Below are 27,186 nucleotides of genomic sequence, written 5' to 3' on the forward strand. Positions count from 1 at the left end.
CACTGCATGTTTTCCTTCTTTAAATTGTCCAGTACGAAAATGAGTAATTTATTTACAAAATAAATTATGAGAAATCTTACCTAATAGCTTTTGAATTTCCTTTGGACATACATGCGTTGTGGCAGTCCTGCCCTGCATTACCGAACTGGTGGTTTCCACTGGACCTCCCAGGGATAACAAAGGAATAAAATTATTTTAGAATCTAGTTGCATCACTTCTGCCAGCGAGATTGCAAAAATATTAGGGATTACATGAAATGCATGTGATTTTGTAGGGATTCAGGCAGTGCACACTTGCTGCAATAAACTGCTTGAGATTTGTGTATGGATGATGGCAAAACTGGGCGACCTTGAATTTGTGCTTGTCCAGATTTTGCTAATTGCTTGGTCCAGATGAAAAACCCATTGCATTGGCACCTATAAAGTTATTTTTTTTCAAGATCTTGTAAAATCCTAGCAAACCAAAAATCATAAGCTGTGGATTGAACTGGCAATACTGAAGCACAAGAGGGTGATATTTTAATGTCCTGCTGTGCTACGGTGAAGCTGAATCAACTACGAACATCAGTGGGGTTACATTGCAGCATCTGCTTTTTCCTTTATGAACTTTTAGAAATATGTGATCTGCAGACATGCCCCAGTCCTGTGAGAATATATTAGTCTCCATTTGTCCGAAATATTCTGTAGTCATAAAAGCTTGTTAAATGTCGAATCAGCCCGTCTGCTACGTGGGGTCTGCCATCCTTATGAGGGGTTTCCCTGCAACGCTGCCGAGTACATTGATCTTCTGCTACAGCTGCACGGACGGTTTGACTTCAGCATCAGTTCACAGTATGGCCACTGACAGAGCTGGTATGAACACTAGAAAGGGCAGATTTAAAGCTGTGCTTCCATATCTCTGGAAGAAAATTCTTACTTTTTATTGCCGTGTGATGATGATGTTTGGTAAAATTCATGTAGGCACGTGGGTTCTAACTGTGCAAGTAGCGGCTGAAGTTCCTAACACCAAATTTATATTTTGAAATTATTAGGCGTGGGATTTTCAAGGAAGATGATGGGAAGCTACTCTCAGTAGTTCTGCTAGTTTTGGAGCATTGAAGTGCTTTTGCCTCGTGTGAGCCCTAGCCTTGAGTCTCAATGGTGTTGACTACGTAACAAACATCCCTGTTTTAATTAAAAATGTCTTACCTACCCCTTTGGAATTTGGGCCGGGGCGGCCAGGACTGTTACCGATTTACTTTCTTAAGAGTCCACGGTGCGTTTTGGGAATGTACGGAGAGGCTTCTCCACAGCGGCAGGAATGGCCTCACCAGGAGATGAGGAGCATCGGCGTCGAGGAGCTTTGCTGAAATCCACGTCGCGACGGCTTCGTGTTCCCCTTTCCACAGCGCTTGTTGCTGGGGAAGGGGATGCAGAAGGTGGTTGTAACCACCCGTCTCGGCTTTTCACAGGTTCAAAGGACCATCGCGAAACAGATTCAGATGGTAAAGCAGATCGGAAAAGGTCGCTACGGAGAAGTCTGGATGGGAAAGTGGCGTGGCGAAAAGGTCGCCGTCAAAGTGTTTTTTACCACGGAGGAGGCCAGTTGGTTCAGAGAAACAGAAATCTACCAGACTGTCCTAATGAGGCATGAAAATATTCTTGGTGAGTGGGATTAAAGAGAATTATTTGATAGTGTACAGATTTCTTAAGCGTAATAATTTTGTGTTTGCTGTTGTCTGATGCCCTTTCCTATGTCCCTTGTTACCTGCTGTGCTCTGCAATTAGCCACCCAGCACTTTTCAAAAGAAAGACGTTTCAAGGATTACTGAAACAAATAAAAAAGTTAAAAAATAATGGGCTTTCGGTGCTGTTACTCCAAACACCACCTGTATTTTCATATCTAAGCTAGAGGTGAGGCATAGTGGCATGGAAGTAGAATGAAATAAATTAAATATGTTATTAAAATAAAACTATTGAAGTGGCTGACTGCCCAGAATTCTGAGCAGCCAAAAAAAAAGTCCTGAGAAGTTTTAATTTGTAATTTTATTTTATTTTTGTTTTTTTCAGGATTCATTGCCGCAGACATTAAAGGTACAGGATCTTGGACCCAGCTGTATCTCATCACCGACTACCATGAGAACGGCTCACTTTACGATTATCTAAAATCTACTACCTTGGACACCAAAGGCATGTTAAAACTGGCTTACTCCTCCGTCAGTGGCTTGTGCCACCTGCATACTGAGATCTTCAGTACCCAGGGCAAACCTGCTATTGCCCACCGTGACTTAAAAAGCAAGAATATCCTGGTGAAAAAGAATGGCACCTGCTGTATAGCAGATTTGGGCTTGGCCGTTAAATTTATCAGGTGAGTAGAAGTGAGGAGGGTGAGGGAAAGTTGGTAAAAAAAGGATTTAGCACTGACCGGTTAAAGTCACGTCAGTAAACTTGTCACTGAAGATTTCAGCTTGTCTGATCCCAAGATAATTCACTCACAACTTATATAGAATAATACTAATCATTTGCACAACTTACTAATTGGGATTTATTGAAAAGCACCCCATTTGGGCTGCCTTATGTTCCATTTCCTACAAATCAAATTGCCGAAGTCCAGATTTGATTTTTGAAATGGCTTTTAAATTTGATTTTTTAAAAAATGGTTGTGTGTTTAAACAACCTAGAAAGAGCAGACAAGTAGGACTGAGGCACTCCTGGGATTTGTGAAGGAGTCATCGCTGTCTGACAGCTCCGTTCAAAAGGAGCTTGAGCTCTCGGCACCGGTCCTGGCGGTGGAGACGTGTGTTACGAAGTCTCTGATTTTTCTGTTTCAGTTTCAGAGGCCAGCTTTGAAACCATGGGCTCTCTGAAGTGTCGGAAAAAAAAAAAAAAATTCTGTACAAACCTTGAACTGGAATGATTCAGAATGTAAGAAAAGGCAGTTTTTACGTGCTCTTCTCACCATTCACTTATTTACCAGGTTTCTTGGTGAGGCGTTTCCTTTATGAACCTGCCCTTTCTTTAGAAGGTGAGAAAGGAAGGTTTTTTTACTTTGAGGAACAGGGACAGCTTGGAAATACACTATTTGCTGTAAAATTTTCAGGGAAGAAATTAACCTTTTGCAGGTATTCCTTCCCTGACAAGGTGTGAACCAAGAACCAGGAACTACCAAATGTTGCTGTAAAAGAAGGTGAAATATGTATTTGTCACAGTCCAGCTGGAATTTACATCACATACTTGCTTTTCATACTGAATCCTTCCCTAGACAGCATTTCTCAGGCAATGACCAGGAAGGTAAAGAAATAGTTGAAAGGGGTGTGCTCTGCTGAAGCTAATGAGTTTTATAAAGTTCTCTGCATTTCTCATTGTATTCGGAATATTGCATGGTGGTGCAGGTCACTAAATTTTTGTTAGATTCTTGTAGGTATACAGAAACACCACCAGTATACATATGATTTAATGACTGTGTAGGTGACTGATTGTACCTCGGGCTTGGCTTTATTTGTCATTTTCATAACTGCAGGTGAATAAAATTGCAGAAGAGGTTGTATAACTAGTCTGTGAGATTTTGTTGCATCCATCACATTTAAAATGTGAGCATCTTGAAGGAGGGGAAAGGGAAACAGACCTTTCTAAGCAAACCGTAATATATGTCATACATCAATCCTTCAAAAACATTGAAACTGATACAGCTGAATTTGAATTAAGAAAAAAATATAAAACTGGTCACATAATGAATGGGAATTTGCTTCCCAATAGATACACGTTATCTCTTCTGGTCAATGTGTGAGGTGTGACACTTTTGGTTAGAATTTTTTTGCACATTTACACGTCTTGATGTGCAAAGTTTGGGTGAGAACAAATATAATGCATGCACAAAACTAGTTATACACGTCTTCCTTGAAGATCTGAGTTTGCTACAGCACAGTGATGCTGCCCCAGCTATTTGGTGTCCTCCACTAATTGCTAAGACTAAAGCATTAGGTGGTGGAGTATGTCAAGAAACAGCATTTAATGAAGATTTGATTGTTATCACCAGCATCAGAGCTCCAGCTAATGCCAATGAAATCTCACAAATGTCACAGCATCCCTGTTGAGTCTTATCTCCTTTGTGGTTCTGCATTTGAATGCTCAACACAGCCCCAGGCGGGTCAGGGTCTGAGGGAGGGTTGGTGCCTTCGCATTTAGAGGCTTTTCTTGTAAGAATTGTTCCATTAAGATTATGCATTACTTTTGACCTTGTTTGAGAGCGGATGCGGTGTGAATTTACTCCTTCTCCCATCTAAATTGCTTTCTTTTCAAGCCACTTTGTTGCATGTTTGATGCCTTTTTTTAAAAGAAAAATATTTTCTTTTTCTTTTAGTGATACAAACGAGGTAGACATACCTCCAAATACCCGGGTAGGAACCAAACGCTACATGCCTCCCGAGGTGCTGGATGAGAGCTTGAATAGAAATCACTTTCAGTCATACATCATGGCTGATATGTACAGTTTTGGACTCATCCTTTGGGAGATAGCAAGGAGATGTGTTTCAGGAGGTAAGGAACAGGGAGATTGTGTAATTGTGTCAGTGAACCCCATTTATAACCCAAACCTTCCATTACATCCTTTTCTCTGGAGAATTGTTAGTACTGTAATAAACAAATGTGGTTAAATCATGCAGGCAACTCTCCTAATATCTGTTCTCTTGCTGAAACAGTTTAAAGCATCAGTCAGTGCTATTTCAACAGCAGAGATTTAGACTGTATTTTAGTGACTTGTTTGAAGGCAGCAGATACCTGCACTGAAGAAGGAATATGGAATTCATTTGGGGGCTTTTTCTGATGGCAACACATTTTTGCTGGACGGGAGGTATTCAGATATTTCAGCAGCAAGAAAATATTCATTACTTTGTATTGTTAGAGTAAAACAGAAGGAGGAGGACAGACAATTTGGGGCTATGCTGTGCCACTATTTAAAATAAATAATCTATTCACAAGACAAGGAGAAAAAAGCAGCGGGAAGTGGCACTTATTACATTGCTGTCATACCAGTGATGTGCCTCATTTCCTTCTGATATCAGGCACTCAGGCGTGAGCACAGCAAAGGTAAAGCAATGCAGCCAGCTGCAGACTTGGGGCGTAGATCCATCCTTGTACGCACAGGCTATGCGTGCGTTCTGCACGCAGAGCTCAGCGCAGTGCAGAAATGGTGGGTGTTATTACCTCTATTTCGCCACTGAGGAAAGTTAAACGCAGAGAAATGGCTTGGCAGCGGTTACCTGCCAGCTTGGTGGCGACTAAGAGTAGTAGAGCGTGTCTCTCTCGGCTCTACGCTCCCTTCACCAGATTGTATGGGTCTCTAAAGCCTGCCGTTATTGTGCTGAATGCTCACTCCGTGCTTACACTGGAGGAGATGAATTTCACTGCCGAGCAACGTGGTCCCCGTGTTTACAAACTGGTAAAGTGTATTGCAATGATGCGGTGTAAAATCTGTAATATCGTCATCATTGTTGCTGTGCACAAGCTGTGTACATCGCCATGTTCTGAAAAGGCACAGAAATGCCCTTTAATATACACCAAGTCCACTGAAAAAGAGGACACATAATTCAAGGTTAATTCTCCACCTAATTATTCTGATATGGGCCCTAGGCTAACAGTTCTGTCTGTGACAACTTACCAAAGATTGCTGGACTGGACAGTAGTGGTAGAAGCTGTCTCACTTGGCAAGTCACTGTGCTTTTGGATTAAGATCCGTCTTTTACATGGCAATGGTCACACTGGAGCTCAACCGTGGAATAAACTTCCAGGGCAGTGAGGTCCTTTTAAGAAGGTGCATCAAATTGTTAATATGGTCAAGCTGTCACCAAATGAGAGGGGAAGAGGGTGGTGTAAAGTGTCTTCTGCAGGTGACGGGAAGCGATTAATATTTGCCTCTTTCAGGAATAGTTGAGGAATACCAGCTTCCATACCATGACCTGGTGCCCAGCGACCCGTCGTATGAGGACATGCGGGAGATCGTGTGCATCAAGAGACTGCGCCCTTCGTTTCCCAACAGATGGAGCAGCGATGAGGTATTGTCCCTTTTGAAATGCAGCCAGTGTTTTTAATTACAGAGAGGGAGACTGACCCGATGTTACATCATTTGGAGTGAGGAGGAGCTTTACCACGGGTACTAGCACCAGTCAGGGTGTAGCAGGGCGACCTTCTCGAATATCAGAGCCCCAGGGGCTGGAGCTTATGGCGTTTGCAAGTGGGTTTCTCATGTCCTGTTTACCGGATCCCACAGCAATAGCAGGCTGTGCTCACACCTTCTTAATCTCTCCATTTTTCCTCTTGCACTCATTTTGCTTTCTACTCTCAACATTAATAGCATTAAATCAGTGGCTAGCCAAAAATATTGAAAGAAAAATTATTCTGTAGTGTGTAGTGCAGTGGCAGTGTACTTGGTCTACTGGCAGCTATCTCAACATCTACTGATGTGTGGGCTGTAATTCCAACCTTTTTTTTTCCTTTTTTTTTAAAAAAAAGAAGGAAATACCTCCTGTCTCTTTGAAGTGCACACAGCTTTTCTGTGATCAGAGACGGGCAGGCTCGGAAACGTGATTTTACCGTGATTTTGTGCTCGCATTAGCGCAGGATCTTAAGTTTCACTGTCACGGTATTGAGATGCGATAGTACAGAGGAGCACTGATCATTCACCGCTTTCTCTCCGCAGTGCCTACGGCAGATGGGGAAGCTGATGATGGAGTGTTGGGCTCACAATCCCGCCTCCCGGCTCACAGCCCTGCGGGTCAAGAAAACACTTGCCAAAATGTCAGAGTCGCAGGACATTAAACTCTGACTCGGCCAGAGGCAGCTCTGCTCAAGGGCCAGGGAAAGAGACTTTCTCGTGCAGGCAGAAGTTCTGAAGAATTATCAAAAGTCTTCACTAATAAGTACCTAGAATGCAGTCATGTTTAATAAGAGCTGTAAGTTCGTCTGACAGCTTTTGAGGAGTGAACCTTTCGCAAAATCAGCTGAATTTTGACATGCAGGATCGGAAGAGGCTTGTCTACCCTTGTTTACACGGGGAAATACAGTTTTAGTAACTGGTTTAAGATTATGCATGTTGCTTTCTGTGAAAGCCACTTATTATTTTATTATTATTGTTATTATTATTATTATTATTTTGATTGTTTAAAAAGATACTGCTTTAAATTTTATGAAAATAAAACTTTTGGTTAGAAGTAAAAAAAGATGTATATTGTTACATTAAAAAAATGGAAGAAACTGTGCTGAAAATGAAATCAAAGTGACTTTTTCATTTATAAAGAGACTATTGCACTCCAGCATCTAAAAAAAATTAAATAAATAAAGAGAGAGTGGGTCTGTACAGCTCAGAGGAGCTGTAATGGAAACCGTCCTGCAGAAACAACTTTCCATAGCCCTGCCCATAGGAGAAATTCTCTCCATATAGAGATGGAGCCCAATTACCTCCCTGCATCGTTAGCACCGGTGGCCGGGTTCCCGTGGGTGGCAGAGCTCACACCTTGATTAAGATAATCAGGAGCTGTATGAATATGGTTTGGTGCGACTTGCTTGTTTAAAGAAGCTTTTCACGTTTCCAGGAAATCTAATGGGTATGGTACTAGGATGATGGTAAATAAATGCCCCTTGTCTTGACTTTTCTCTCTTTCTCTCTTTCTCTCTCTCTTTCTCTCTTTCTCTCTTTCTCTCTTTCTCTCTCTCTCTCTCTCTTTCTCTCTCTTTCTTTCTCTCTTCTCTTTCTTCTCTTTCTTCTCTTTCTTCTCTTTCTTCTCTTTCCTCTCTTTCTCTCCTCCTCTCTTCTTTCTCTCTCTCTCTCTCTCTCTCTTCCTTCCTTCCTTCCTTTCTTCCTTCCTTCCTTCCTTCCTTCCTCTCCCCTGCAAAATAAAGTATTTTGTGTGTGAGTGGAAATGAGGTCCGCATTTGGATCCCCTAGGTAAATTTGAAACTGCTGTGACCTACATACGCAACCACTGGGTAAGAGGAAGTTCCTTGCGAGGAAAAATTATTAACTTGCTCTTTCATATGTGTAAAAGTGAGATATCCATCTACAAACGCAGTTGGGGGGAAAAAAAAAAAATCATCTGTGTTCCCTTTTTTTAAGCCTTGTAGTGACAGGCTCTGCCACATAGCATCGTGGTTCCCAGCAAGAGGAGCTTGTAGGGGAGAAGAACAACGAGAAACTTATTTAACCGTATTTCCCCATTCCTCCTTCCTGGGTGTGCAGCAGTTGCTATGATGTTAATACTACAGAAGAGGAAATGAGAGATCAAATATTCCCAGTGAAGTATTTTCTTTGGAAAGTTCTCTGTTCTTTGTCAGATTATCCAAACTGAGTTTGTATGGGAGTTACTGGTTTACCATTCTTTCCCTTCTTTTATTTTTTTTTCCCCCACCTTTGTCCTATTTTACTAGGTGATGTTCAGTTTAATTTTGAACTAAAAGTCCTTACAAATGCTGCTTTAATTATGCTAAGCCTATTTCAGGACTGAAATAATTGCCATGCTGGATTTAGCCGCAGCATTTCTGTAATACTTCTTTTTTCCATTTTTGGACGAAACTGATTGATTTGTGGTAGATAGATAGGCATATAATTGGGGTTTAACTTCATGGCTCCCTGAAGGTATTTCTAGCTGGAAAAATTACTATTTTGTGCTTTCAAGGTAACAGAAAAAAATGCGCAGGTTCATGAGAACCAGCAAGACCTCCATGGCTATAGGTGTTAAAAAGAGGATTTTCATTAATTAGAGGGCTTTTTATGCAGTGCAGTTTCCCTCTCTGCACTCAAAAATACCGAGCAATACAAAAAGAAGATTTCAGAGAGTTAGCAGGATGCAAACTGGGGTTTCTCGGCTCTGATGAAGAGGATGGGACCGGGTAAGCAGTCGCACAGCAGATGCATTTCACATCTACTTTCCACAAATAGGTGGTTTGTGTTTTGTTTGTTTGGTTTAGTTTTTTAATACTATGACGGCTTTCCCCAGAAATGTTTCAGAAGGTGTTTTGCCAGCTGGCAGACAGGACAGAAAGGGCCATTGCCTGTTTTTCTGAACAAGTCTTACTTTTCTTTGGTCCAAAAGAAAGAGATCCTAAGATACTGGTTGATAGGTTACATAAAGTGTGTATGTTAAATGTTCAAGTTTATGTGTTTTAGATAGATATATATATATGAATATATATATATATATTCAGTTGGGAGTCTGGAATAACTCCAGTATGTGGATTAAGAGTAAGCTATTACAGATGATAAAGCACTAAATAAAACATAATATTTATTTATGAAAATGCATAAATGACAAATCACTGCAACGGTGCTATATAAGAAAATAAATATATATATATATATATATAACGAGACACACTCTGAGAAAGCAAAGGGTCTGCAGTTGTATAACCAGTGCCTGCCCATTTTCTCCCAAGACCTGAAAAGCCAGATTTTGCTCTCAAATTTCCTACCCACTGTCATCGATGAGATTGTAAAGGGATATTCTTAAGGCTAGAAAACAGCCTAAGGCAAGCTCAGAAGTAGTTTGTTCTCGTACTGTGACATTCGAGTTACCGCCTGAATGGTTAGTTTTCTGCAACACTCAATGTGTAATTATTATGGTGTCAGCACGTACGGTGATAACAGGTTAGTACATTTATTTTGCCAGGTGTGGCCTTTTAATGTCAATTCCAGATTTTGGTGGTTTCACAGTGCATGTTGATGAGGGTGTGGAAGTCAGTGGTGGAGATAATTGCGGCTTCAGCGCCTGTGGGTCTGGAAATACAGTTTTCAAATGTAAATCACTGAAGGAAGTTTAGTTTAGTGACTTATTGGCATAGATAAGACGGCACAGTTAAGTGGACAAAGAAGGAAAAAAAAGCCTACCCCAAAAGGAAGAGATATGCCATCTAGCAACTGCTGTCCTTTCTCTAGCACAAAGTTATTTCTGTTAAAGGAAAGGTTGACAATGTAAAGACTAAGAAATCAATTTGTGTTCTTTTTTGAGAACCAGTGCCTTACTAAACCTGTAAATACTGTAATTAAAAACCTGAGGAACAAACTGTTACGCTGTATTTGTTCTAATTGTATATGGTTGTTTTAACATTCCCCCAAATAAAATTTTTTCCACCTCCCTATGAAAGAGATTGCTTTTACTTCTATTAGCTTTTCATGTGCTTGAAAGGTGCCACCTTTAGCTTTCATTTCACTGGTCAGATTATTTTGACTATGCCTTTTTTTGTAAGATTTTTTTCCTCTGAGCAAACAAGTAAACAGCAAGATATTCCATATGTTTCCCCTGGCACAGAAAATCATCACCCTTTTCACAACTCAGTGAAGAGGGAAATAGTAATTAAAATAGTGTTATCACTAATAAAGCAGTCACTCCCATTTTGTGGCTGATTATGTAAATCCACAGAAATCTGGCATTCACATAATATTTTTGTGAAGCGTCCGCCCTTCTTTCCCCCACATCTTTGTGAATTGCGACTACTATTTATAATAGCACGAGAGGCACAGGCGGCAATCTGTGCACAGGCTGAACTAGATTTGCCAGCCCCGTGCTTCAGGAGAAAAAAGTTGCAGCCTACATACACCGCATCAGCTGAAATGAGGCATTGCTTAATGCTGGGGAGCTGTGTACATACACAGAGATATTTGTACGTATTTGCATTTACGGCCTGAGCTCCCTCCTGTTCTGCAGTTTCAGCATGAAGCATTCAGCTCGGTGTTTCCTAACGTGTAATTACCTTGCTAGTTACTTTTAGACAAGCGTGTAAACAGCGTTTTTCCCTGGAGCTGTGTCTTGTTGCTGACTGCCACAGCCCCTGCAGCCCTCCTGCTTTGCCCCAGGCCATCTGTGCTCAGCGGTGGAGTGTCACAGCATCTCCGCAGTCCCTCGGCCGGGCTATATCCGAGTGGTAAAGCTGCATGTTCTCGCTGGTGTATCACTGTTATCATAGTTTTGGGGCTGTTTCTGCCCCCCTTGGCTGCACGATGCTGAAGACGTGGCCCATCTGGGCTGCACGTTCTCCAGCGTGTTGCCGAGATCGGTGTTTCTGCAGCTATTCCTCCTGTCCTGCTTGCTTTCCCCCCTAACTTTCTAGGCTTTTTGGGGCAGTCCTAGGCTCTGTACTCATTTTCTTTCCTCTCCACCTTGCTAGATGGTACATGGGTACTGTGTAGCCTTGGTTTTAGCTACCTGCATCTTCTGCAGCTGCAGGCGATTCCGGGACTGTTTCACTTCCATTCAAGGAAGAGTCACACGACTGTTTCCTGCTAAAACTCGAGCTTGGCTTCCTCACGAAACACATGGAATGAGAGTTGCAGTCCCACCTTCAAATGCAGAAACATCATAGCAGACACTTCTGGAGACTCAGGAAAAATACTTAGAGGTCAGGTACCTGAGGGAAAAGTCCCTGGAGATAAGGAGGGAACTTCTTTGCCAATGCAGACTGCAGGCTGTGGCAGACCCGACCCACGGGGGCGTCAGAAACCGAGGGAAACTCGAGTTCGGTGGTACATGTGGATAGTGTGAGAATAGCGGGATGGACAGAAAAGAGCTTGTCTCCTGTGAAAGCCAGGTATGCAAAGGGAAAGGCAGACAGGCACCAGGAAACGTAAAAGCAGAGACTGTGTCCAAAGTGGGCATCTTAATTTTGCAGAAACCAGCCCTGCCTGCAGCCCAGCTCTAGCTGCAGGACCACATGGTGGCCAGAGTTACCATTGAAGGACTTATGCCTCCTGTCCCCTGGGATGCAGATCTCCTCTTCGTGTCATAGCTCCAAGTTCTCTTTCGTACATAATCTGCCTCTTCCTATTACAGAGAGGATAATCATCAAATTAAAAAAAATGAACAGTTCTCCCTCCATGGTGCTAAAGGTGGGGAGTGTTAAAGGAGCTGGTAGTGTCGCAGGACTCAGGGAGAACAGCCTTTTCTCCATCTTTGGCTGCGGCCATGAAACGCAAACCCCAGGAAAACTGTCCGGGGTGAATCCTCCTGTAGCTGCGGGGGTAAAACCCCACGGGGAGGGAGAGGATTTGTGAAGTGCAATGAAACAGCCTGCATGGACATGTGGATATCATGGATGGTATCTCATGAGAGAGACTATGTCATGAGGAGTTCTTATGCGCAGATACATTTTTTTTTTGCAGATTTTTTTTTTTTCTAAAAGAAAATAAAGAAAATATTCCTCTTCCCTTTCAAACTTCCAGGAACTAAACAATTGAACACAAGATAGTGGTATCTTTTTTTTTCCAGTTGCTTATAAATATAATTTATTACCTGTTTAAAAATTCTTTCTTACACTTTTTACATGTCAGGCTGACAGAATAAATGCAGGCATTTACAAACAGAGGGAAGGAGAAAAAGGGAGAGGGGTAAGAGGCACACTCAGAACTAGTAAACCACACCTCCACTGTACAGCAATACAAATAATGCAATGGCTAGCACTTCTCTGGTAGTAAGTCATCTTTTATAAAAGGAATTGCATAGAAGATACAGCAATGGGGAAATAAAAACCAAAAGAGTTCTCCAGATCTGAATAGCAAAGAAAATGAATCCCACAAACCCTGGTAGAGCTGACACATGGGAAGAGGAGGGAGGAATGCAACAAACCCTCTCGGCCCGGTTCACACAGATGTTTCATTTCCTATGGGCCCTTCTTCTTTGCTTTAGAAAGGTACTAAAGGTACCATCTTCAATCTCTTTTTTAAAAAAATTTTCTTAACTTTTCAACATTGACAACATGTTAGCAAAAAAGTCCACCACACAGATGTGCCAGAAACAGTAATGCCATAACTTCTGTGTCTCAGCTGTGTTAAAACACCCTGCTTCAAAGTAGGTTATTGACTCGCTTAATGTTAACTAGGTTAACATTGGTAGGTTAACACTGAGGGGCATTTTTGCAAAGTGCCTTGCAAGATCTATGGGAGGAGTGTGTTTTGCTTCCCCTTCTTTCTAATTCTGTTTACTATCCAGACTGATTTTGCTTTTTATTCATACTGTTTAAGCTCCCAAATTTACTGGCAAGCTGTAGCAAGAGCCAGCTGGCAGCAGCCGAAGAAGCTCTGGGAGGCTGTGGGAGTGTTTCTCATTGAAGGGTTATTGTCCCGCCAGCTGCAAGGCAACAGCTGGAGCCCCGGGTGCCACCTCACCCCTGCGGGGGGACCCTGCCTGGTGACACCCCTCTTTGCCACAGGCGTCCAGCGGTTCCTCGCGTGCCGTGGCACGGGATGCTTTTAGAGAAAAGGACAGGCCCAGGGCACAGCACACATAGCAATTAATTCCTTTGTAGAACCACCATTAAATATATTTAACCACCGTCAAAGAAAATGTAAAATACCTATTCAGTGATGGAGGTTTGTGGGAATTCTGGATTATCATTGTGTTTTTGTACAGGCAGAGCTTGTCAAAGGGCTTTCAGATAAAGGGATTTTCAGATTACAGGGAGCAGGTGACAGGCTTAAAGGACAAGTAAGTAAATAAACTAAATGCTCCTGTTTTAAGCAAGGAGCTTGACCTACTAAACTTGAGGACTCATTTCTGTGGCTTTGGTTCAAGTCCAACTCTAGTTCCTTGCTCTTCACATGCTGCCTATTTGACCTTGCAGTGATGATACAGCACTGAATTTTGACCTTCATCTTCCCAAGCAAAAGTTGGTCATAAGAGGATGTCCACAACTAACATCGAAGCTAAAAGTCTCCAGCAGTAGATGTCCTTATTTTCTCCTGTCTGTCTGTATGTGTGTATATATATATACACTTTACATTTCTGTTAAATTCCCACTTCAAAGGATGTCCAAGATACACACTTCAGGATTAACAAATCTGCAGTGTAGCTCATTTTATGAACTCAACGTTTCACACACAAGCTAGGAATGGATCGTGGTGGTGAGTGAATGTCAATACCTCATTGGAGTCCTTGCAGGAGAAGGGCCAAAGGTTTGGTTTTTCATTCACAAACCACTTGCATCTTTGCACCACCTGATACTAAGAAAGCCAGTCTGCAAACAAGTTACTTCGTGGCCTGATGAGAGCCAAAGAAATACCTGTAAAGAATTCTGAACACTCAGTAAGGTAGTTTACAAAGTGCCCTAGACACAAGACTAAGAAAAAGACAAAACAAACAAACCAACCAACCAACCAACTACAAAAAAACCAAAACCAAAATAAAAAACCCAAAACCAACCAACCAACCAAAAATCCCCCAAACACAACCAACCTCAACAGTATCCTCTTGCTTAAAATTAACCTCAGAGCTGTTGTAACTACTTGGCTAGAGCATACAATGGTCTAAGGGCACCCCCCTCCCTTCCCCATATACCCCAAAACAAGAAGAAAAGGAGAATCGAAAAGAAGCCGTTGTAGGTAGCGGTACAAGACATTAGGATGCTGTCCACAGTGACAGGCTTAAAGCATGTAAATACATTTATTCTATATGTAAGAAACAGAAATGTCACGAAACCCAAGGAACAGACATATTTTGCTCTGTGGGCATCCCAGGCTCCAACATGTCTAACACGTATCTGCATTTCTGCCAGCGATACAAAAAAAAAAAAAAAGAAAAAAGCCTCAGTTTCCCATGGAAGCAAATCTTGACTCATGAGATGCTCATTGCCTCAGAACTTTTGAGATTCAGTTAAACAGTGCTGAAAAGTAGGAAAAAAAAACCCAACCCAAACCTACCCTATACAATGACGGCCACCTTTACAAGGACACAAGAGGAACTGAAGAAAAAAAATCAGGTGAAAAGACCTGCCTCCCATAGTGTTAAAATTAAAGATTTTCCTTGAAGTCAGTAGATATTTTATATATATTTATATAATATATATTATTTATAGCGTTAGCAATCAACATGTAATGAAGAGATGGTGTGAAGAGCAGTAAAACTGCTACAGCGCATAGTCGAAGGTGGACAACTAAAAGGATAAGCATTTAAAAAAGTAGTAATAACTGAGGGATAAGAAGCCTGCAGCCTTTTTTTTTTTTTTTTTTTTTAGAGTAGATATGCTTACCTGACATAAAATTTTACAATAACTCTTAAGAGTCAGTTGTCTGCCAGGCTTATTTGCCATTTTCAAGAGCTGCCCCATGGGAAAGCCTTTGGCTGAGTGATGCTACGGGATGCAGCAGTGGCGTGTTGGAGCTGGGGCTCAGCCCCACGAGATGGCACTGTGTCCATGCAGTCCAGGCAGAGCCACCGCTGCTGCTTTTTCTGCCACCAAAAATAATAACCCGAGCGGTTTTGGCCGCCTTTGCTTCCCACCCTACCTCCTCGGGGCAGCAGGATGGGGATGCTGGGGGGTGCCCACCACCAGTTTGGCCTGGAGCCCTTTCCCCAGCCACATATCCTGCGAATTCAGTACCCCTGGAATAAAGAAAAAAACTGAGCAAAATTAAAGCAGGAGGAGCGTCAAGTGAGGTGGGAGCTGCACAAGCAGCAGCAACGCAGGAGCATGAAGCTGCTGGGACGAGTGTGGCTCTGCAAAGGAAACGTCCCCGTCCCTGTCCCCAGTACCTTCTCCATGCCCTGCAGGGCTGGGGCAGCTTGCACGGAACCATAGTGGGACCTGGCAAAAGGGGATGGAGAAACCATCCAGCCTGTGATTGCAGTGAGAGAGAGAAGGTTTTTGAGCAGTTGGGCTGAAAGAAGAGCAGCTCTGCCTCCTGGGGATGGCAACACTGCTGTCCTAGTGATGTTCTTGAAGGCCATCTACCTCTGTGGGTGCTCCTCTTAACCAGAGCGTGCCTTTTCCTCTCAACAACTTCCATTTACCAGGATGTTCTAGATGGAAAATGCCCTAAAATATTTTAAGAAAGTTGCTCCTCTGTTTTTCTTGAAGCAGGCGTTGGGGAGTAGGTCAGAGAGGTGGCAAAAGGAGCATCAACTCATAGTGATAGAGACAACTATGAGACACTTTCTGGCAAAGCCCCTGTGAGAAGGGTGTACAGGCTGCCCACCTAGCAAAAGCCTGGAGCTGGGAGTACCAGGGAGTCCTGGCATCGGCTGACAAAGACTGAGCCCAAGGGGACAAGGGGCTGAAGGACAGTTCAGCTTATGCGCTCGCTTTGAAAGAGAAGTCAGCAAGAAGGATGTGTGGGAAAGGTGGAGCAGCACAAACAAATACAGCTGCCTACACCTGAAGATGGAACAGGAAGGGAAAAAGCTGAGACCTATCGTTTAAGAGCCATTTCAGAGTTTCATGGTGAGTAAAATTATGTACGAAGAAGGGCAGTGCTGGAAGCCCCAGTTGAAGCCTCCTGAAGTTGAAAGCAAAATTTCCGTTAGCATTGCAATGGGCTGCATTAGACACCCAAAGTGAAAAAGAAGATGGTTGGTTGTGGAAAGGATGCCCTTGGCATCTCAGCATTCAGAGAAGGTGGGGCTTGCGTAGGCAAAATGCAGACAGATGTTGAAGGTTAAAATGTATGTCCTCTAGTCTCCTGTTTTGCCTGAAATGTTGGTTTGCAAACTGCCAAGTTACCTCTTACAAGGAAGGGACCGCTTGGTGATCACTGCCCAGCAGTCAATTAAAACCCTGCTGGTGTCAGGGAGCTTAAAATTTAAAACAAAAACTCCCAAGCCTATGAAAATGTCAAATGGGAAAAAGGTCAGATGAAATTTTCCTTTCATTTTGACCAATGACATTTTCAAAGTTACCTTTAAAGGTGCAATCTGGAAAGCCTTGGGGGAAAAAAAAAACCCCAAACAATAACACAAAGGAAAACAAGCCAACAAGGAAACACATGGAGCAGGAATATGAGTGTGGGCGGGGGCATTTGTGTGCACAACAGCAATAACCAGGACCTGGCTGGAAACCTGAAGTGGATGGACGGGGGAAAAAAGGTGGTTTTTTTGCACCAGATGTAGAAGACAGACAAGCCTGGCAGTAAAACTACTGCAATCCTATGTGCTGACTTGTGCCAAAGAGTCAGTCTTTTCACTGAGCAGAAACTGAAATCGGTTTGCAGTGACAACCAAAAAAGCAAGCGTTTGCTCCTTTTGCCAAGTTCCCAAATTCACCTGTTTGCAGCGGCCAAGAGGGACAAACGTCCCCCCGGTCAGCCAGCGAGGACCGGGCGGCGGCGGAGGGAGCCGGGATTTCGGCTTCACCAGTCTGTGCCCTACCCTGGTCCATGCAGCAGAGGCTTCCCTGGCTGCAGCACGCTTGGGAAGAGCAGCAGAGATCCACCAAGCGCATCTCACCCAGAAATGACCCAGCAGGTGACCCCCAGCAGCCCTGACCGCTACGAACATTACGGGAGGAGGCAGGTTCGGTAAGAAAGTACCTGCAGCTCCATGGGAAGATAACGGGAGCTGCAAAGCAAAGCAAGACATATGGTGGTGCACCTTGGATGCACCAATCAGGTGGTCAACATCAGTGCCTCCACAGGTTCCCCAAACCAGCGGGCTACATGGGTTTGGACTGGGAGGCTGTCACTGGTTCGCAGCCACCCCGGGCTACAATTGCTGCTTGGAGCAACCTGGAGGCACCGAGGTGCTGCAGACCATCCCAGGAAGGGGTGCTGGGTTGGATCCTTTGCGGATGCAGATCAGTGACATCAGCAGAGCATCACCAGTTTCTAAGACCTTTGCATTGGGCACGAAGCACAGCAAGGCTAACACGAGCTGAGCAGCCCCTGTGGGCTAGCAGAGGACTTCGGAGGAAGAGTGCGATGGCTGGAGAAGGGAAGAACAGACAGCATAGAGAGGGACATGTCTTAGAAGACCTTCAGGAAGGGGACAACGGGTTCCATAAAAACAGGAATAATTCATTCTGCTGCTGACAAAAATAGAAATAAAGTAATAATGGTAATAATAATAATTATAATTATCATTCTTGCACTAGATACTAATTAGTAAATAATTATCATAGCAACTTCTCTTTTTTATTTTATTGTGGGTTTCTCTTTTTTACCTCCCCTAAACACTCATATCGCAAAGGGGTGGGAAGGGTGTCGTTACATTGTGAATTGAAAATTATCTCCAGTCTTAGATTCCCCACTGTACTACAGCTATTCTCCACACAGGCTCCACGGGACTGCCTCGGGGAAGGAAGGGGATGTTACGTGTGTTCCTGCTTAGCACCCAGAGTACCTGCTTTCCAGATGCACACCTCTTAAAGTCTGATTTTTTTTTTTTTTTTTTTTCACATGTAGGTCTAGGAAACAGAACTATGACAGGAGCATCATTGTGAAACAATCGATGTGCAGAATTGTAGCCAAAATCTGAATTCATCAGAAACCAATAAGCTGAAATAGCCACAACCAACTGTCCATACCCTTGTCTAGAATGGCTTTAAAGAAAATATATAAAGAGCCATGGACAGTCTCCTTACCCCTGTCCAGAATTTGATGTAAACAACATCCGTAGAAACTGGGATTGTTAAGAAAGTTTATCCATATATCTGGATAGCAATAAAAAGCGTTTCCTAGGAAACTGTAAAATCCTGTACCAAGCAGTGTACAGCCAAGCCGAGAGGAACATTAGGTTGATTTATATTTTCAAGGTACAACTTTGCAGGATTTCTTTTAGATCCTGTGGTAATGTACAAGGAGAGCACACGTGAAGGTCAGGGCTGGATATTTTTTGTCTGTTTGTTTGCTTTCTTCTCTGAAATGTCTCTTGTGTAACTCATTGGTCTGGGTTTTCATTTCAATTCTTGTTTGAAATAACAGGGCATTACCGCTCCCTGTGTCTGTCCTTCCTGTTCACGCCAAGGCTGCATCAGTAATTTCCTTCTGCTGCCAAAGAAACAACAGTTTCATGTCTTCCCATTTCTTCAAGAACCGCTGCCAGCATGCTCAGGTTACCGTCAGGGAAATTCTGGGCTTCCCAGAGATCCAGGATCACCCCGGTGGGGCTGGATTTCGTAGCAAAATAATTTAGGTACCTGCAACAAGCCAAAAGGACACTTGCTATACAAGTTGTACGATTTCAGCCCATGCCCATCGCTGGTGTTGTCAAAGTACGCATCTCTCCAGTCAGTCTGACCAGTCTGTAGACACATCTGCTGTCACTCATCTTCCCCAGGACCCTTTTGCACGGCCAAGCACGCGTAGGCAGCCCCGCTCACCTGTCCAGTTTGAGTTTGTGGGCCAGCATCCTCCAGTCGTGGCCCCTGGTCTGGGGCGCGTCCAGGCTGCTGCACAGCTTCTGCCTGATGGGGAGGGGGATGCTGAAAGCGCTGGGCCCTACTATGGTGGTGACGGTGTCTGCGGAGTCCATGGGAGGGAAATCGATGCCGGTAGGTTCCTGAGGTCGGAAAGAAAGAAAAACAAACAAACAAGATATTAAACAAACAACCCAAACCAACCAACACCAACAAAACCCCAAACAAACAAAACCAGCAGTTTTGTTACTGAGTGCAGGGACGATTGTAGATGTTTGTCCTCTGAGAATCAGTGCTTTTATTTGCGTTAGAGGGGAGCAGCCCTCTGCTAATCAAGCTGAAAAAGAGAAATATTTATAAACAACTCCAGGTAGACAGCAGATTTTTTTTTTTTTTTTTGAGGGTGAAGACTACTAAGGCTGGACAAAATTGAGCCCAGCTTTATTAATCACTTACTGAAATAATGAAAGATTAGGCACTTCGACACGTGTTAGAGCAAATTGGTACTACTAGGGCAGAACTGGGCTTTCCCAACTTGGCCAGCAGGAGCCCCTTCAAGCCCCCCACGCCAAACAGAGCCAGCACCAGGCTCGCGCTGCTGACATCCCTCTGGCAGCACCGGTGCTCTCCAAATCAAACCTCTTTTGCCTCCACTCTTTTATCCACACCAATTAATTCTCTTCCACTCTTTAAATTTTTTTTGCATTGCAGACAGACGACCTTCCCAGGGCTGCTGCAGAAGGAGCCCAGGTAGCCGTGGCCGTGCTCTGGGGCTCTTTTGGGTGAGGATCGACAGCAGGAGATAAAAAGAGAGAGACTTTTATCGCACTCTTCCTCTCGCTTCACAAATGTGCAAGTTTTGGCACTCATTGCATCTGTATTTTTTGAAGTCCCAGTGGAAGACACCGTATAAAGCCAGAATAAGGCAGTTTAATCTGCAGAAGTTTTACGTCCTTTACAGGGGACAAAAAAGAAAGCCCGTAAAGGGAGGATGCAGGAAAGTCTCTTACTGTATTTTTACCACAGGGTGACAGAGGCAGAGGGGCAGATCCAGCAATGAAGAGTTTAAGTTCGGTGGGTTTTTTTGAGTGACGAAGTTGACACAACCCTGTGTGCCAGCCCTTAGCAGCCCAAGGTCCTCCTGCCCCTCACTTGGGCTCGGGAACATGTCAACCAGGAGGAGCAATTTTGCAGCAGACAACCTTGATAACAGTGGTATTATTCTCTCTTTCTATTCATCCCTGATGGATGGGATCACAACACAAGACAAGAATATTATCCTGTTCTCTCTGAATCCATTACCAGGCCCTATTACACACAAGCAGCTGAAGATGATTATAGTGTATACTTGCATTTCATTAAAGTTACTCTCAGTTCTTTCTCTTCTCTGTGAGGTTAAATTAGAGATTACCTCAATGCAGTACTTATTACAATAATTGTTGATGATACTTGTTTTACCATCTGTCTTTAATGCTGTGTAGTCCCCAGCTGAATATGTAACTTTACACCCAATAACCAAGCAGATGTTATGGGTAATGGTGCAAACCATTAGGGCTTTACAGCACAAGTAACTTTTGCCTTTGGTTTCCCAGCCCTTCCCCAAGTCAGCCAGCAGTGATTGCTGCCCGAGAGCCGGCTCTTCACAGCTGCTGAATGTATCAGGCACAAAAGCCACCAGCACATTCACTGAAGTCAATGCCACTTCACACCTGAACATGTCGCTGGGTCTCAGCCCTAAGCTTGACTGCCCCAAGGGGTGAAAATTCTTTAGGTGCTGCGTAGCATCAGCAAAGATGTTCCAAAACTTATGATCATTTTTCTACTGGAAAATGTCAGCCATCAAAAGAAAAAAAAATGTCAAAGGTAATAGTCAGGACTTGTAGCAGTAGCAAAATCTGAGGAGAAAACCCTGTTGCAACTAGAACATCTGATATTCCCTCTTGTACAGCAGTTATTACATGGAATGAGTGAAGTGGCTCATGTGAACATATGGGGATGACATTCTCCTATTCTCTTTCCACCCTCTCCAGGGAAATGCTGGGCCTGATGGCCTTATGGACTTCCAGGAAACAGGACCATGCAGTGCTTTGCGAGATGCGTTAGGGACTGGGTAGGCAAAGAGCTCCTCCACATAGACACAAAAAGGTGGCACTTGCAGGGAGACAACAGCTGCCCTTCACCCTCCCCTGAAGGGGGGATGTTCCCTTCCAGATGGGAGAAACTAAGGGAAAATGCAACAGAAGATACAAAGCAACAACTTAATCCATCTCTTTTGTCCATCCCAGCAGTCAGGAGGAAAATGGGAAGCACTAAGCAGGTAGCAACGGGAAAGGATATACCTCCTCAGCCCTCCCGTATTTCTGCAGTCAGCTAGAGATATGCACCGATGTCATTTACCTCTGAGACAGAGCAGTTGAGCTGGAAGATCTGCCCTTCTCCTTCGACCTGCCGCACACAGAGTTTGCACACCAGCTCCAGGGTATTCAGGCTGAACCTTTCCAGCGTGAAGGTGCAGTGCAGGTTCCTCTGGCATCCACTCCAGATGTGGTAAAAGGGAATCTCCTGCAAGAAAAAAAAAATAGTATAGTGAGGGAGGGATGCAGGACCAGGGTGTGGATGCTGACCAGAGATTGTGAGCTCCGTGCTGCTGTCACTGAAGATGGTTCTGGGAAAAAAAGTCCATGGCACTGCAGCTTGGCACGGGGTGTTTTCTAAACACCTCTGTGTTAAACCTCACTGCTCGGATCCAATGTGAACGGTTTGTGCTGCTCACCTGGTACTTAGCCAGCAGTTTGCTCTTCCAGAGAGAGTGGGCAATGTCATGAATGGACAGCCGGAGATTATGGGTGCTTCCCTTAAAATGCAAAGCTTTGGGTTCCTCCAAAAGCTGCCCACCCATCTGCCGCTCCAGCTGGAGGACCTCCTGCAGGGTAGTGAGAACAAGAAGAAAGCAGTCAGATTTCATCGAGACAGCACGTTGGTCTTCTGCGTCCTCAAGACTGACTGCTGTAGATGCTGTAACTTGTATAATACAGAAAAAAAAAGAGGCAGAGGTATTGTACAGTCTTGTGTTTCCCTGTGAACTGGAATTGGACTTGTGGATCTGAGTATAAGCTCGTTGCCCCCATCATACAGCAGCAGCCCAGCAGGGATGCAGGCAGTCATACCTCCTTTGGGAGACACAGTGTTCTCTAACACATCCTATAAGCAGAAAGCTTAATTGCATGCAATTATATTGAATGCAAAGACTTTGCAAAAAGACAGTTTGAATACTGAAATACATCAGTCTTCTCTGTTGTTCACCAAACTGGACATCTAATGGTAGCTTTAATATTTTGCTTTTGGAAGCTCTTATTTGTGTAGGTCCTGCTGATATGGGACCTGTGCATACTGTTGGTCCTTCAGCTTGCAGCCTCCCAGCAAACTGCTCCGTGACAGAGCAGTACAGGAAAGAGCAGATGTCTACTGAGACTGTCATGCAGGATGGTATCAAAACAAGAGCCAGACATTGTGATGGAGCATTTGGTACCTCTGAATACATACATTCAGGGTTACTGAAATATCGATCTTGTAATTAAAAGCTAGTAAGCCAAGGGTCTTGGCATTTTCTACAGGTAAAAATAACTATTGAGACCACTGTGGATCTTTGCCTACAAACAGCCTAATTGTAGTCCACATGAAAGAAGCAAGTACAAAGGCACCTACATGAGCCCCATTAGAAACCACCACAGCCAAACTCAGTCATATTTAATTAGAAGAGCCAACCAAACATCTGGTCTGAAGTGGCCAAATTATGCACAGAGTGAGCACACTCAAGGAGTACATGGGCACACACAACCAGGATGCTACTTCGGGCCAAGTAGAGGAGCCTCTGTTTCATCTAAGCACAACACAAGCTGCTCGTGATCCAGTTCAGGATCTACTTAACACACAAGAAAAGCCTCTGTCCCTGGTGAGCCCCACGCTTAGCAGATACTGAAGCTAAAGTGATGTTAGTTCATCAGCCATTAGAGGAAAAGAAACAAAATCAAGAAACCTTTTAGATTAAGGTTATGCCAATGAATCAGTTCCAGCTTCTTTCCAGTGCCCCCTAATTACCTCGTCAAGATGTCTAAAGAGCAATCAATAGCAATTATCTGATTACTATAGATCTTCATTACGTCCAAATCACCTCCCTGGAAGAAGACAACTCATGGCACCGCGTGGACTAATTGCAGATGCCACCTCTAAGACACGTGTGGTGCGGGGGCCGATCGGCCGCTTGTGCCCCCGCCCCAGCAGCACCAGCTCCAGGAGCTGCATTGCTGTGGGCAAAAACATCGTAGTGTGATGCTGCACCGTCCCACCCACCAGATTTGTGTGTCTAGTTTCAATATCCCACTTTTGGTAACCCCTCTATGTGCTCCAACTGAAGGACACTGAGCAGCTTGTGCTTCTCCCATGCCGCTCGGCTAATTAATTTGAATTAATTTGGAGCCACGATTTGCATAGCCCTTCAAATCTGCAGACTGGCTGTAACCATAAGGCATTTTATTTCGAGCAGTGCTTATCCTGCTGGCTGGCACCCCTATGCCCCCCTGAGCCGAAGTCTGAGCTGCACGTTGCTTGCCCCATGCTGAGGTGGCTCTGGCCACCCTCGCCATCACCTCTCCTGTGAGCTGGGACTTACACCCTCATGCTCTTCCTAGGAGAGGGAGCTGTGTAAGACACGGTTCCATCAGCAGCACCACCAGGACACCACAACCTGTATTTGGAAAAGGCTTCCTCATTAACAGGGTGCAAGCAAGCAAGAGCGTTCAGTCTAAGCTGTTGCCTTTCTTCATTAGAGGGGAAAGTATGCATGAAATAACCGAGAACAGTTTCTGCACAGCACAAGGTGGGTTGGGGGATGCCACTCTGCTACAACCTGAAATAATTCACTTGCTCCCAGTGTGGGAGGCAGCTGTTTCTGCACATCTGGCTGCTCAGCACCTGTCCCCCCACCCCCCACCACACAGAGCTCACATACCTCTATTTCAAAGCCATACGTGAATAAACAGATGAAAATAAAGCAGCTGGATTTCTTTATAGATATTGTATTACTAATTTTTCTAACAGTGTGGGCATCCATCTCAAAGTGCAGGAATGAGCTTTTAAGAAGGAGGCCAGTGCTTGAGCTCACAGCTACCCTTGCCCTTCCCCAAAAAGTTCTTTTGTGAGCATCCCATCCGGGCAGCTCGGGACACTGTGGGGCAGAGGATGCTGTGTGTGTCATCAGTGCAGAGTCCCCGGGAACCAAATCACTGTCAGCTCCACACTTGCTGGTCCGGCCCCATCTGCACGCCTTGTCCCACACAGCCCGCGGTGGTTGCCCGGTGAATTCCTTCCCTTCAGCAACACGGCAGTGCCAGCGACCTCCTCCCAGCACAGCTGCGGTTGCTGGGGTGCCAGCTGTTGTGAAAACACGTGGTAAACACCCCAACCTTTTTTTTTTTTCCTACCTAAATAGTCATAGTTTGAGTCTACACAACACTGTTGCAGTTTGTACACACTGATCCGTGCTCAACCCTTTCATCTACAGCTACTTTGCTCTTATAGGTTCAGCTTTCTGAAACCTTCTCTTCTCCCCCACTTTTCATTCCCAGAGAAATGCAATTGACACATCCATAAGAGTTTGTGGCCAGCAAGCATGTGTCCTTGTCCTCCTGTAAACCACCAGTTAGCTGGCCCTTGAGCCCCATGGGTGGCCTTCCAGTCTTGGGGTAGATGTGCCAAAAAGAAGAAAATTAAAATGCATGTACTTTGCTGTAATAAAGCAGTAGGTACGAGTGGGATGGGGTCTGCCTGACCTTGCTCACCTTTCCTCCCCAAATTACGAGCTCACTCTGGGGTCTGCCTGCGGCAGAAACCCAGGGACTGCCCTGCTCCTCTCCCAGACACTGGCTGCAGCTTCGCAGGTGCAAGATGGCCCCTCCGTGTTGCTCAGCGCCGCTCCTGAACCCTCTGCTATCACACCGAATCGGATTAACTTTATCTCGCAATGCTCCCTGCAGTCTATTAGAAAGAAACCAGCAGCTCCTGAGTAACACCTAATTGGATTCCCCCAGCTCTGACTGCATTAGCTGCCTGTCCAAGGCCATTCCAGCTCGCTTATTATTACCTCAGGCCTTGACAAACCTGTAGAAAATTGTATTACCGCAGCACAGGCATAAAACCGTCAGGACTTTTGAAGCTTGATTACTACAAAAGATCCTTTCCACTTCATTCATTTATTTATTTATTTTTAAGAGGGAAAAAACAAAAGGGAAATCAGACCAGGAAAAAGAATTGTTTCTAAAATCCTGGTAACACCAACACATTGACAGAAGCCCTGTACGTACAAAGCCATGCTGCGGTCATGATATGCCTGCTTTGCACCCTTACACTTTACTGCCTTTCTTACATACAGCGGTGGAAGTCCCTGCTCTGAAAAACGCAAACATTTCCCAGCCAGTGTGTGTGGGTTTGAATCCCAATAATTCCCATGCGGAGCTGAGGAAACAAAAGCATATACAGCAGCAGGATGACTCTGCTTAGAGTCAGGCTTTGAACTCATTTCGCTGCAAAGAGGCATTTGGGAAGTTGCACTGGCTACAATTAAAGGAAAAAAAACCTCACGCCTTTTAACAACCTCCATTCTTACATGTGCAGTTGGAGACACATATTTCATGAGTGCATGTATTATAGATAACATCTGTATAAATACACACATTATAAAGAGAAATAAGAAGTATGGTTATCTATCTGTTCATCTCTATGTAGTGAGTGTGTGTTTGTGTGCATGCCAGGATTACACAGTGAGAGTAAGGTTATATAGTTAGAGAAAGCAACAGCTTTGGTTTATTTTAGTTGCAAATTCCCAACACAAAAAACTGCACACGAAGAGGTGTAATAAAGCAGTATGAAAGCAGGCAGTGATTAACAGCCCAGAAGCTTCTTTTGTCATTATCAGCTATTTACAAAGAGGCATTTATATGTTTCCCCATCTCTGGGGAGCTGGCACTTAGCATCAAAAATACATGAATAATGAATGAAGCCCTGTGCACCTTACGGCCTTTTAATAATGTAAAAATCTTAGGATTCAAGATACGATACAGGTAAACAAATGAAAAAAAAGACCAGTGGGTGGAAAATAGTGTGACACCCCTATGCAAAGAACAACTTACAGTGTGTGGGGTTAAACTGTAAACCAGTGGCTTGCTGTCAAGCTCTTCTAATCAGAAAAATAACCAAGGAAACAGAAATACACACAGCTGAGGGTCTAGTCACCACTATGACCACAGTCCTGTGAGAGCTGGAGAGGGATAGTGAGCAAGAGAGCAACAAGCACCTTAAGGGCATCCTGCGTGTCGTCGAGGCAGTAGACGCGGATGCTGTACTCCAGCGAAGAGCAGGACAGCGGTCCAAAGATGGCCAGTTTGAGACGTTTGGCTGCTGCTTTGGTGATGGACTGTCCCACCAAGGCATACGTGCTGAGGGTTTCTGTCAGGATATGGCAGGCCTCTGAGTCCAGCTGGATGTAGCATGGAGTGGTGAAGTTTTCCTCCCCGACCACCACCACGTCCTAAGGCAGAAAGAGGCCAAGTTAGAGCTTCTGACCCCTCCAAGCTGCTCTCCTTTGAGACAGCAATACCCCTTTCAAGCCTGCATGATGCACAAAGTCCTTGCTCTTTGCATCTTAGATTAATCAAGATTTTAAACTCCTGTTTCCAGCTTTCTCCTGCAGGGAAGGGATGATTTCTCTGGGGTGCTGGTGGTGATGATGGTGGTAGAAATATCTTCCTGTCGTCCCTCCCCTAGGACTTGTAACTCTTTCCTCTGGGTCCTGCAGCAACTTTTAAAGGCCTGGGTAGAGTTAGGCAAATAACAAAAATAACACAAATACTTTATTGAAAAAGATATTGCAGACTAATAATTTGGTGACCACAATTAAACATCAGTGGTCATAAGCGTGTTGAAAAAATAACAGCCCTTCACTTCCTAGGCATGACAATAAGGTGTTACAAAAAAACAAGGAAGGGAAGTAACCTCTGCAATTGCCAAAGGCCACATCTACATGAAATATTTCCTGCTGCTTCATTGGAATAAT

The 27,186-nt window shown here is 44.1% G+C and overlaps 2 protein-coding genes across 4 annotated transcripts in view; one reads left to right on the forward strand and one right to left on the reverse strand.

Moving 5' to 3' along the window:
- Positions 1-7,117, forward strand: part of BMPR1B (bone morphogenetic protein receptor type 1B) — a 222,748-nt gene extending 215,631 nt beyond the window's left edge. For both annotated transcript variants that reach the window (XM_065633542.1, XM_065633543.1), the window contains 5 exons: positions 1,451-1,643; positions 2,049-2,346; positions 4,339-4,514; positions 5,898-6,028; positions 6,673-7,117. In XM_065633542.1, the coding sequence (XP_065489614.1) occupies positions 1,451-1,643; positions 2,049-2,346; positions 4,339-4,514; positions 5,898-6,028; positions 6,673-6,798 (924 nt within the window). In that variant the 3' untranslated portion in view covers positions 6,799-7,117. The remainder of the gene's footprint in view (positions 1-1,450; positions 1,644-2,048; positions 2,347-4,338; positions 4,515-5,897; positions 6,029-6,672) is intronic.
- An 11,577-nt stretch (positions 7,118-18,694) lies between these two features.
- The window catches only part of UNC5C (unc-5 netrin receptor C), a 230,607-nt gene continuing 222,115 nt past the window's right edge, over positions 18,695-27,186 (reverse strand). For both annotated transcript variants that reach the window (XM_065633582.1, XM_065633581.1), the window contains 5 exons: positions 26,428-26,661; positions 21,853-22,002; positions 21,477-21,641; positions 19,044-19,222; positions 18,695-18,860 (listed from right to left, as the gene is read on the reverse strand). In XM_065633582.1, coding sequence (XP_065489654.1) covers positions 18,695-18,860; positions 19,044-19,222; positions 21,477-21,641; positions 21,853-22,002; positions 26,428-26,661 — 894 coding nt within the window. The remainder of the gene's footprint in view (positions 18,861-19,043; positions 19,223-21,476; positions 21,642-21,852; positions 22,003-26,427; positions 26,662-27,186) is intronic.

This window comes from Caloenas nicobarica, chromosome 4, assembly GCF_036013445.1.
Source record: "Caloenas nicobarica isolate bCalNic1 chromosome 4, bCalNic1.hap1, whole genome shotgun sequence".
NCBI classification, from domain to species: Eukaryota; Metazoa; Chordata; class Aves; order Columbiformes; family Columbidae; genus Caloenas; species Caloenas nicobarica.